The sequence below is a fragment of the Phoxinus phoxinus genome (genome assembly GCF_949152265.1).
Source record: "Phoxinus phoxinus genome assembly, chromosome: 8".
NCBI lineage: Eukaryota > Metazoa > Chordata > Actinopteri > Cypriniformes > Leuciscidae > Phoxinus > Phoxinus phoxinus.
The window spans coordinates 9014221-9026826 of NC_136883.1; the positions used below are offsets into that span (position 1 = coordinate 9014221).

At 35.1% G+C, this 12606-nt stretch overlaps 1 protein-coding gene across 12 annotated transcripts in view; it reads left to right on the forward strand.

The window, feature by feature from the left end:
* The window catches only part of dmxl2 (Dmx-like 2), a 73723-nt gene that overhangs the window by 17997 nt on the left and 43120 nt on the right, over nt 1–12606 (forward strand). For 11 of the 12 annotated variants that reach the window (XM_079620322.1, XM_079620328.1, XM_079620326.1 and 8 more), the window contains exons 2-11: nt 170–295; nt 3914–3985; nt 4246–4324; nt 4710–4857; nt 5827–5893; nt 6661–6833; nt 8252–8429; nt 9583–9757; nt 11127–11330; nt 11476–11738. In XM_079620322.1, the coding sequence (XP_079476448.1) occupies nt 170–295; nt 3914–3985; nt 4246–4324; nt 4710–4857; nt 5827–5893; nt 6661–6833; nt 8252–8429; nt 9583–9757; nt 11127–11330; nt 11476–11738 (1485 nt within the window). The remainder of the gene's footprint in view (nt 1–169; nt 296–3913; nt 3986–4245; nt 4325–4709; nt 4858–5826; nt 5894–6660; nt 6834–8251; nt 8430–9582; nt 9758–11126; nt 11331–11475; nt 11739–12606) is intronic. The other variant, XM_079620333.1, reaches the window with a different exon arrangement.

Consider the following 12606-nt stretch of genomic DNA (forward strand, 5'->3'; position numbering starts at 1 on the left):
GTGAAGAATGAAAAAGGACTTCGATGTGCATGTAAAAGTATATGAAGTATAGAATGATTTGAATGGCTTGTTGAAGAAGTAAGACCGTTGTTTTGCTTGGCTTTTGGGAACCTGTATTGTAAGGTGAAAAATGACAAACTTTTAAGTGTGTGATTTGTGTTTTCTTTAGGCATACGGCTCAGGCTGTGATATCGTGATCCTCGCAAGTGATTTTGAGTGTGTTCAGATTATTCCTGGAGCTCAGAATGGAAACATCCAGGTGGGCTGTGTGGAGTGCTCTCAGCAGCTTGGCCGGGTAAGACCATACTATATTTCTTGACATTACATTAATGCTTAGACATTTAATATAAAGCACTGAACAAATGAGGAATACTACAATCCATCATGTGCCTGTATTCGGTAATATGATACATCACTATAATGAACAAGCACGATATTGTTATTCTGGGCACTTCGAAAAACTTTATACATTTTTGTGTATTTCTTTATTGTATTTAATGTTCAGTTCTTTTGGTTACAAGAAAAAGTTAGTAAACCTGTAATAGTATGACAACAAAATTTTTTTGCAACTTATTTCAATATCGTGATAATACTCTATATACTGTATTATCTGCTGCTGTAATTTTTTTCTACTATTTTAATTACTACTGTACATATTCCTGAAAATATTAAATCCAGACATGAATTTGTATACAATGTGTCATAGGCAGAACTTACAGTAAGTTAAATAACTTATTTTGAAAAACCTTTACTATTTTTTTTTAAATGCCAAGTACATTTAAAGAATCTTTAATAGAGTTATTTATACTAAATAGTTGGGTCTTTATTCAAAGTTGAATTGTATAAAAATGATTGTATTGTTTGTTGAATATTGAGTCTGTATCTGCAATGTAATAGCATGTGAAGCTGACATGGCAAATACACTTAAATACAACATCTTGAAAAATATTCAAATATAAGTATAAAAATGCACAATGCTACTGTAAAGAAATACTTCTGTAAGACATTTAAATTATAACACAAATCAATATTACTTAAACGCAAAATGTACAGTACCAAACACTTCAACTGAGTACACATTACCAGTGATGATGACAAGAGTAAACATTACTAAAACAAAATATCAGGTTTAGTTGATTTGGCCATATTTTTCATTGTATTTCAAAATCTGCTAACAAACATGTTAATGGATAATTAAATTATGTTGTCCTGTATTTTTGAGTGGGTTTTGAGTAAATGTTGTGGACTTGTTCATTCAAGTGCAGTGTTGTACGCCATTTTACTCGGCGGCCATCTTTGAAACGCCTTGCATGTGCAGCTCCTATCTCTTTGAATAGGGAAACATCAAATTCTCCAAAACTGTTCACCAAGCTCACGATTCAATTTCATACTTGAAATCTGACAATAGCTGTCTCATAAATTTTGTTTCTAAACTCTCGAATCAAGCTAATGCGCAGTCCTTAGCGCGTCTCAGAACACAACGGTTTCTATAGGAACTGGAGCTTGTAACGGCAGCTGCAGTGATGCGATAACTTCACCAATCGGAGATTAGTTGGTAACACTTTATAATAACATTCAGTTGTAAGTCATTTATAAGTGGTTAGTTAATGATGCATGACTATGCGTTCATAAATGATTAATAAGTAATATGCTCATTATTTTATGTATGGTTTGTAGATTCAGTCATAAGTAATTTACAATTGATAAGTTTATAATTAACTAATCATTTACAAAACATGACTACCCGTTTCATAAATGTTTAATAAATTATGTTACTTTTTTTGTATGTTTTGCTCACATCAGGTGCACAGTGGTTAAAGACTCTGTGTTTCAGAGAAGACCGTTGTCTATACCCTCACCAGTCAGCACTTACACTGCAGTACACACTACGGTGTTCAACACCTGCTGTTATAGATGATGTGTAAACGCATGAATAAATAATTTACAACACTTTCTGCATCCCTAATCTGTAAAGTGTAAACTATTCATCACTTGTAAATGTCTTACACTTCATTCGTAGATTAGCACTTCAAGAATCAAAAAGGCTTAAGATCTACGAATGTTATCTACGAATGATGTGTTAAAAGTGATGAATAGTTTACACTTTAGATTAGGGATGCAGAAAGTGTTGTAAATTATTTATTCATGCGTTTACACATTAATTGTGTTGAAGACTGTTACTTACCTGTTACAAATGATCTGTACATGTATACAAGACATTTACAACACTTTCTGCACCCTCTAATTGCTAAATACATACATGCATACATACATACATACATACATACATACATACATACATACATACATACATACATACATACATACATACATACATACATGCATACATGCATACATACATGCATACATACATACATACATACAAAAAATAATAATAATAATAATTTTAGGAACGCATATTCATGTTTTATAAATATTAGTTAATCATTAACTAATCAATTGTAAATTACTTATAACTGAATCTACAAAACATACATACAATAATTAACATATCACTTATTAATCATTTATGAACGCATAGTGATGTTTCGTAAATAATTAGTTAATCACTTAACTAATCACTTAACTAATCACTTGTAACGGAATTTACAAAACATACATAACAAGATAGTATATCACTTGCTAATAATTTATGAATGTTTTTTTAAATGATTAGTTCATCATTAACTAACCACTTATAAATTACTTACAACTGAACGTTATTATGAAGTATTACCCACAACATATACATACACACAAACCAAAAAAAAAAAAAAACATTGTAACAATGGCTACATCTTGCTATTTAACATATTAATAGATACAGGAATAAATCATTTTTTGTAACGGTTACTCTAAGTGGGACTCGATACCGTCTCCCTGATGGCAGAAGCTGATACATTGGAAATAAAACATGTCTTGTATCACTCACTATTGTCTGTGCATTCTTAAAAATCAACGATTCGTAAATTGATTGAAGTGATGTGTACACTCTTACACCCATTACAGTTTTCACAAGGCGTGCAAGCTGTGATTTTAATTGGACCGAAAGATTGCCATACCAAGCTTGCATCCCATAATTTAAAAGACTACCTAAAATTGCCTCTTTTATTTAGAAGACGGGACTTATTCCGCCATATTACACGTTACACTTTCTCCCATTCATAGTAATACGAGTGTACCGTGTTTTATTATATAAAGTCATTGGTTGTATATACTGTATATATCAATTGTGTAATTAAAGGTGAAGTGTACAGTTCTTCAAATGAGTTGCACTTTCACCATCTGTTCTTGGGTGGACAAAATAGAGTTCCGGCCCAAATTTGCTTAAACTCACTTAAGCTAATTGCTGTGTCAGGCTGGTTGGAATACTTAAATGTTTTCCTCTTCCTTCCTGTTTAATGTACAGAATCTGTTCATGCATGTTTAAGATTTGCAGAAGTTACAGTATAAAGCTCATAGTCTTCCACAAAGGGATTTATTCCTTCAGACCAGACCATGCTCCAGACCTATTACTTCACAATATGAAATATTAGCATAATGCCCGCCCAAAAGGCGTACACAAAGAAAGAAGGTGAGGCTTCAGTGAGGAGCAGCGTTTACACGTTTGGGGAAATCAACTTGCAAATTGATTTAAAAGCTGGATTAGAAGAGAGAAATATAACAAAACATATAAAATAAATATGTCTGTCTTCATCCACCTTCTAGACACTGGCATCTGGCATTAATGAGTAGATATTATTGTGGATCTGACATGCCACAAATCACACCTGACATAATATGAACATGGATAAATGAACATACATCCAGTTATCTGCACTGACTAGGTTTTTGATGTGATTTTTTTTTTTTTTATCTTTGCTAATGTAATTGTGCTCTTCTATAATAATGATTATTATTATAATTTTTTTAGATTGCTGCGTCTTACGGAAATACTGTTTGTATTTTTGAACCAATTGCTTCCAACCCAAACAAACGTCACAAGGTGAGTTTCCCCTGAGGACAGTTGATCATAGATCATATGATAATGATAATCATGAAGATCTTAGAGATAATGATGATTATTATAGCCATTTTGACATCTTTAGAGATGTACCCAAATATATATTTGCTTTCTATATTTTCCTAAGAGCACTTTACTGATTCCAAATAGCCATGTTTTACTAAGATGTCTTTATATTAATGACTTTTAAATATTGTAAGCACTCAGTGCAGCTGATCTTTTCTGTTGTTGTGTTTTTAAAGCAACTGAATTACCAATGGCAAAAGACTGGTCAGTTCTTCCTCAGTGCTATAACCTACAATCTTGCCTGGGACCCCCAAGGTTGGTGTAAAATATACACTTTGTTAATGGATGAACCAAATATTTTCACTAGTGCATTTGTTTTTTACTCGGTTTGGACCCTCTAATTAAATAATACATTTAGAGGATATAGTTCTCTGGCTTTAGTGTAACCTCTGGATTCTGGAAGCATCTTAAAAATGTGATACTTCTATTGAGATTTGAAGTGGTGAATGGGTCAGACATTGTTTGTTATATACATAATTCCCATACTTTCATTTGTGTATTTTGACTTCACTATTATTGAAAAATGAGGAGAAAATAGTAATAAGTGTAACAATATTATAGAACAAGAAGGTTTGTCCAAACTTTTGATTGGTGGTACACCAATATGTGTGTGTAATTATTACAACTGTTTGTCGTGTAGGCAACCGTATCTTGGCGGCGACTGAGTGTTTGCAGCTGTGGGCTCCTCCTACCAGTGACACGCTGATAGAGGAAGAGGAATGTCAGCTGAATGATGACGGAGCTCATGAGCTCATACTCAATGATTGGAAGTGTGTCTGGCAGTGCAAGTGAGTGCAGCTTAACTTAAACACACTTCTGTCCGCATACTGAATCTTTAATGTCGCTTGTCTGATTTACTGAACGTTAAAGCACATTTGATGAATGAATGCATTTAAAAGGGTCACATGATGGAAAAGAATGCTTTTGCTCTTCTCAAATAAAAGTTTCATGTAATATGTAGGCGAACTGTAGGACAAGGTTTTCGTGAGGCGACTGCAGGGGGTTCATAAATTGATGAAAAGCTAATATTAATTAAGTCATAATGTAAAAAAAATTCTACATACAATCAAAATAAAACGCTAAGGAAGATGGAATTGTTTTTTTTAACTACATACGTCAGAGAACCATGGAGATGCAAATGTGTTAAATTATTGAAATATTAACTTAAAATCATAAGAGGTAAATATTTTAGGTCAAAGTGGTTCTCGTGCAAAGTTTCTTCCCCTGTCTAAATTGAGAAATCATCGTGATTTTGAAAAATCATAACAATTAGCTTATTGGCATATGGTGTCTACCTTTACATATCAGTACATATTCAGTAACTTGGCAGGAGCACCGTTACTTATTACAAATGTCAAGTGCCTAGCCAATCATAAAATTGATCTATTCTGTCTAATCTGTGAAATCGTTGTTATGGATGTGGTGTGGATTCCGCTATTATCTTAAGAGTTTCAATTTAAAAAAACTTATGGTTATAGTCAGGGCCAATGGGAGATGCTGCAAAAGACGAGACGTGAGTCAAATGGTCAAACAGCTGCATTTAGAGAATATTTACATAGAATAATAATGGAAAAGTAGTGCAGTGGAATGATAAAACACGTTCTGTGTTTACGGCCCCTGAACATGAACATGCAGGTATAACGTGGGCCTTCAAAACACACACCAATTTAGAGGGCATTTTAATATTTGCTTCACCATGTGCACAGACATTTGTGCGTGTAAATTACTTTCAGCTTTGTGTGTTTTTTTTGTCTCAGGACTGCTGCTGCCGTTCACATCACTCAATGGTCTCCAGATGGAGAATACTTCGCCACAGCTGGAAAGGTACCACACACACACACACACACACACACACACACACACACACACACACACACACACACACACACACACACACACATACATGTCATGTTCTATGTCATGGTGGACGTCAGTTGTTCTTAGAATTTTAAAACCTAGACCTATCCCTTATAGAAACTTTTACCATTATAATGTGTCAAATAAGACATTCTTTTGTACATATATAAAGGTAGAGCCCTATCAGTATTGGAAAGCTAATTTATATGAGTAGCATTGAAGCTATGGGTTCCAACTTATTAAACTACAATCAAAGTAGACATCCCCACTAGGCACAGTGCACATTTCCCTTACACTCCGTTATATACAATTAATACTGTAATATTCCATAGAAAAAATATGAATTGTCTTATCAATTTTGTTGAATCAATTTTGATTTCATGGTGATGTTACGGCCTAGATGTCCCGTCTCACACACATTTGTGGATCTCACTGATGTGGTGGACTAACTGTTCGCACATGCACTGTAGTCCATACGGACACAAAAATTGATCTGTATGTAGACATCTGGTCTGCTGACGATAATTATGTTGTGCAGACTGTCCACCAGCCAGAGCCAAAAACAGGCTTTATTTTTAGTTACTCACTATCCCCACTATCCTACTTGGGTGTCTAAAAAATATTGATCAGTTATAAATGTGATAAATGTGGTTCCTTCACTCGATTTTCATACCCTTAAGAAGAAAAGTAATTTCCATTTCTGATGGAAAAGCATTTCTCTCCCTCACGCTCAGGATGACTGCCTGCTGAAGGTGTGGTATCCCACCACAGGATGGAAGTCTGCAGTGGTGATGCCAGACGTGACTGATAAAAAGGCCTCAGCGGTTCTTTTCTCATTCGTGTATCTGGCCCATCCACGTACGGTCACAGGCTTCTCCTGGAGGAAAACCAGTAAATTCATGCCCAAGTACGTCAAACACACCCACAGACTCCTTCACTGATGCTTGGGTGTAATGGTAATGCTAGCATTGTGTCTAGTAGATTCACTGCTGATTGTTTTTACCATGGTAGATATATTTGTATGGCTGTTGAATTTAACTGATGTGCAGTCACAGCTGTACATTTACTGACTATTTTACAATGACTTCAAATGTTGTTAATTCAGTCAGTTGTAGTCAGAACATCCTGTTCTATAATATTAGTTTCTTGAGAATATATTTTAAACTATATATATTATATATATATCATGATTATATCGTATCGTAGGGACTTTCCCACCCCTAATATATATATATTAGGGGTGGGAAAGTCCCTATGATACGATATAATCATGATTCTTGATCCACAATACAATATTATGCAGGTTTTAAACATTTTGCGTTATGCTGAGTATCGTGATAACATATTGCGATGTATTGCAATTTATCACCTTTTTTTCAACTGCAAACCTCCCCCAACGGAAAACTGTCCACATCCATTTTTATCTAATATGATAAAGTTCTCATTCTGTTCATTTCATATCTTCATATCCATCCCTTCCTTGTTATATATAAAGTTTTGAGAGATTTTTAATAGAAATCAAATTTTTTTTACACTCAATTTCAATGTATTTGTTTTTTAAAGAAAAATAGGGTTTTAAGTAGTTTTACAAAGACTGACCTTACTAAAACCCTAATGAACAAGTCAAAGGTGACCGTATCCAGTTATGAAATGTAATTATGTGCCGAATCATATTTATATTGTTGTTATAGGTAAATATAATTAATTATATCTTAGATGCTAGATGGCGCTATAGAGTTATTTTCATTGTGAAAAGGCCTCACACCAGTTCGATTTCAAAAGAGTATATAACCAGTATCATCAACCAGTATCATCGACCGCATGTAACAGGTGAACTCCGAAGTAATGATGATTTATGGTTGTTTTAAGTAACCCGCTTCACCCTATCATAGGATTAGACATATTTTACTGCTGCTGTCTTCATTTTCAGTAGTGAACATTTTTCAGTAAGTTTAGTTGCATCCCATTTCCCAGCTGGCTTGCTGACGTGTTAAATTAACACATTTAATTAACACATAAACATGGACTGAGCAGAGCTTAGGGTAAAATTATACTCGCAATCGCAAGCCGAAATTTACTAAACATTGATACTCAGCGTCTGTGCATCCATACAATATCCCCACGATTTTTTCTCTCTCTCACCACCCTATATCTCATTTCATTTAGTTCAGACTCCACCAATTACAATGTAATGTCTTTCGCCGAGGCGCTGTACATTTAGTAGTGCTGGAAACACTGCTGAGATTTTAGTTGCCACCCACACTTAACTCACACTGTGAATTCCACCCATGAGTGTGCATTTCTCATTGTGTGTGTATGTCGTAGGGGCTCTGTGTGTAACGTGCTGCTGACGTCCTGCGCGGATGGCATCTGTCGTCTGTGGAGTGAGACCCTCTTGCCTGAGGACAGTCTGTTGGGGGGGCAGATCTCCGAGAACAGCAGCAGTATCAGCACCACTCTGCCAAACGTCGCTCAGAAAGACAAGATACAGCACGCTCTGGAGGTCAGCATGCAGAAATGCACATGCTAAACAACACATAATAAATGAAAGCAGGCTAAATGATCAGTGTCGATGCATAATAATGAATAACACTCTTGGCATGTTAGCTAGTTTACTTGTTAATGAACTACTTCTTGCTAATTATATACACACCACGCCTGCAATTTGCTAAAATAATCACATTGTTGATTGGGTTTGCATTCTTAATGCATCATATCATATCTGCTTAGATATCAAGGCTAAAAGGGAATGTTATTTAATTATATTGCCGTTATTCAGAAGTATTGAATTATAATTTTTGTGTAACAGATCTCTTCCTCCTAAGCAGTTGTCATCTTCAGTAGGATGTGTGAAAACTACACTTTTGTCTCCATGTAAACCACACACTGACAATCAGTACATGATGTGTCCTAGATATTTTTTATGCTGCCAAGAGTCTGATGATTTGTAAAGGGATAGTTTACCTAAAAAATAAAAATTCTGTCATCATTTTCTCACCCTCACGTCTTAACAAATCCATATTACTTGTGATATTTGGTTGAATACAACCAACCAATAGTAATTTCAAACTATCTAGCTTCAAATTGTTTCAAACCTATGGCAGAGGGGAAGTTTTCTCTGAGTTTTGGTCTGCTCTTCACACACATCTAGCAAATGACAGACTTACTTTATAAGACGTGGAATATAATGCATGAATTGTATGCATACTATTATTGTGCTTTTCTTGTTCTTAATTTAATTTTAATTACGTCATCGTAACATAACATTGCCTCCGAAGAAAAAGAAATAATCTGGGCTTGGAACAAATGGAAGATGAGGAAATAATGATGAAATTTTCAGTTTTAGGTGAAATACTGTGCAATAATGTAATGTTAGGTGCTTGGAGATGGTGCTTGAGAAGTCTAGACAGAATAGTGTGTGAGTTTGTGACACCTTTAATGTATTTGAATTAATATTACACACACACACACACACTCACACTCGCTCTGTGTGATGCAATCTGCATTTTCTGCACTCATTTATGTGGGGAAATCTTCAGAATGAATTTAATCACACACGATAAAGTGTGTTTACTGGAGCTGAGAATAATACTCAATTTCATATCGGCCCGCTGTACGTGAATTGTGATTGTGAAAAATTGTCTGTCTCCATTCAGTCTATCCACCACCTCAAGCACCTGCGCAGGGGCCGCAGAAGATCGTCCGCCCTGGTGGCCCACACTGATCTGCTGCCCAGCCAGCTGGGGTCCCACGAAACCCACCGCCACATCTCGCACCACGCCAATGCCCTCTGCCACTTCCACATCTCTGCCAGCATCAATCCCAACACAGGTGCACATACACACCCATACTTGGGCTTGTATTCATGGTTTATGAAGAAACAATTGTGTATAATTGCATGGAGATTACAGAGTAAACATGGGTTATTTCCTCTGTCCTGTTAAACCAAACGGCTTTACCCTGTAAAGACTGAGATATTAAATAATAGTCCGAAAATCTTTTTTTCTTTTTTTTACATTTATTGAACCTTTTGACAAAAAAAACTAACAAATTATATATATATAATTTACAAAATAAATATATATATAATATATATATATATATATATATATATATATATATATATATATATATATATATATATATAAATGTTTGCATACGTGTTTTTGTTGAGTATCATATTTGATGTGTCAGGCTTTTCTTTTATGTAATACCATATATGCAGGGCTCAATGCCAGTTGGCAATTTTTTTCTTGCCCTGCCAATGTTTTCACTTCCAATGTTTTCACAAAGTAAATAAATATAATAAATAATAAAATAGGCCTAATTTTTTTGTTGTTTTTGACCCATGTTACTTAATAAGGTTATGACACCAAAAACTACTAGCCTAATGGATATTCATTTAAAATATTGTTAAAGACAAGACGGGAATAAAATAAGAACAAATAATCAAACTATGAGCAATAGCACAAATAAATGCAATAGAACAAACATACAAACATACAAATGAAAAGTTATTTTCAGGTACTGATATTGAATAAAATAATACAATCTAAAATAACACTGCATAGTCTTCACTGTATAAATGAAATATTGATGAATAAAGTTACAAAAGTTAGGCTATTCAGTAAAGGGCAGTGAGTGAATTTCTCTGTCTTTTATTGTGTGATTAACATTAATGACATGGGAGGCAGCAGGTTCATTAGGCTTCTGTCCCTTTAAGACCGAATGCACGGATCCAATATACTGACTGACACACAGGTTTTATTTCTCATACATTCACTTAAGACATAAGCATTTACATGTTTACTGTGCATGCTCGCCAAGACTTTGACATAATTTTGTGTCAATATGTCCGTTCAAGCGCAATACGAAGAGGAGAACTCAGTTCAGTATGTGCGTGCTTTCTCAGATGTAGCTTTCTGGGAGTACCGAATTGAGTTCTCTTTCGTCTTCTTGCACTTCAATATTTAAATTGGCAAGGCTTAAAAACCCTAAAAACTAAAAGGCACTTTATTTGCTAAAAACAAATATTAATCAGAGGGCAGAAGGCATGAAGTAGAGTGTATGCGAGAGGTTTTTCAGTCACATTTTAATCATGTTGGTCATTTTGAGTATCAAATATGAAAGAGAAGACTTTTTTTAGGCTTTATAAAAACATACTAAACATTTATCATTCTTTCATTTTCTCTGTCATTAGATATCCCTGCAGCGCTGGCTGGATCGGGCCTGTTCTCCGACGATGTCAGCGGAGGGTTTGTGGTTCACTGGCTGAATAATAAAGATCTGAGCTTCACCACCTCCATGGACCTTTTCATGCAGCAGCTGCGCAAACTCTCCGAGCAGCACCTGGAACAAGCCACTGAGGACTTTGAGCAGGAGGGAGCTCCCAAGTTTGACTTCGGTACTGCCTTGTTATGAATAAACCTTTCAGCATTTAGATTCGCCTTAAGCTAACAGACGTCGGCTAAATTTATGGGGATTTTAACCATAGCTTAGTTATTTTTGGATATTCATATTGTATTATGTGATCTTTGTGTTTTTGTTAGATCTGGATGAGATGTCTGATAAGGGTTCGTCAGAACATGAGGAGGGAGATCAGGAGGGAAGCACCAAGGCCTCTTCTCCAGGTTCAAGCAGCAGTGTTCCTCTGCCTTCCGTTTTGCTGGAACGGAAGCTGGAGACTCTCATTCTAGAGTGGAACAAGAGTCCAGACATGCTCTTCACCATTCACCCGCACGACGGATCCTTCCTCGTCTGGCACGTCAAGTACCTGGATGAGTTCATACCTGGCATCTTCAGACAAGTTCAGGTAAGACACTCATGGTTATAACTAGAGATGCACCGAAATATATATATATTTTTTTATTACCAAAACTGAAATTAAAGTTAACATTTTTGCTTAATTTTTATTTATTTCATAATACATTAATTAATCACATTTATTTAATAGTCAACACTTAAATAACAACGGTTACATATGAACATTTAAATTACACGTGTAGTTTTTAAAGGGATAGTTCACTTTAAAATGAAAGTTCTGTCATCATATACTCACCTTCAAGTTGTTTCAAACCTGTATGAATTTCTTTCTTCTGCTGAACACAAAGGAAGATATTTTGAAGAATGTCAGTAACCAAACAGTTAACTGGTCCCATTGACTTCCATAGTATTTGTTTTTCCTACTATGGGACTAGTTAACTGTTTGGTTACTGACATTCTTCAAAATATCTTCCTTTGTGTTCAGCAGAAGCAAGAAATTCATATTAATTGTTTCTACTTCAATTCATTTTTGAAAGATAACTACACTTCATTTTGTACTATAACTAGTGATAGAGGAAGAGATGATCGGTTCACGTGTGCTCTGCGCTGCTGCTTGAACTGAAGCAGCAACCGCGTTCTTTCACGCCACATTAAAGAGTGTCAAGACAACATTTATTGTTATTAATTTCGACATAAATTTGAATGCTCAGACTAATGATTTGTATTTGTTTAATAATAGGGTACAAACCTTATTGTATTTATCGGATGGTAGGTGTGCTAGAAATAATGTTTAATGATGTTTTGTTCACGTATAAACTGAGCACAGCATAGACTAAAATATCTTGTTTCATCGAAACGAACGAAATAGACTCTGACACCAAATTGGCTAGTGATTTGACAGCGTTACCCGCCAAAGT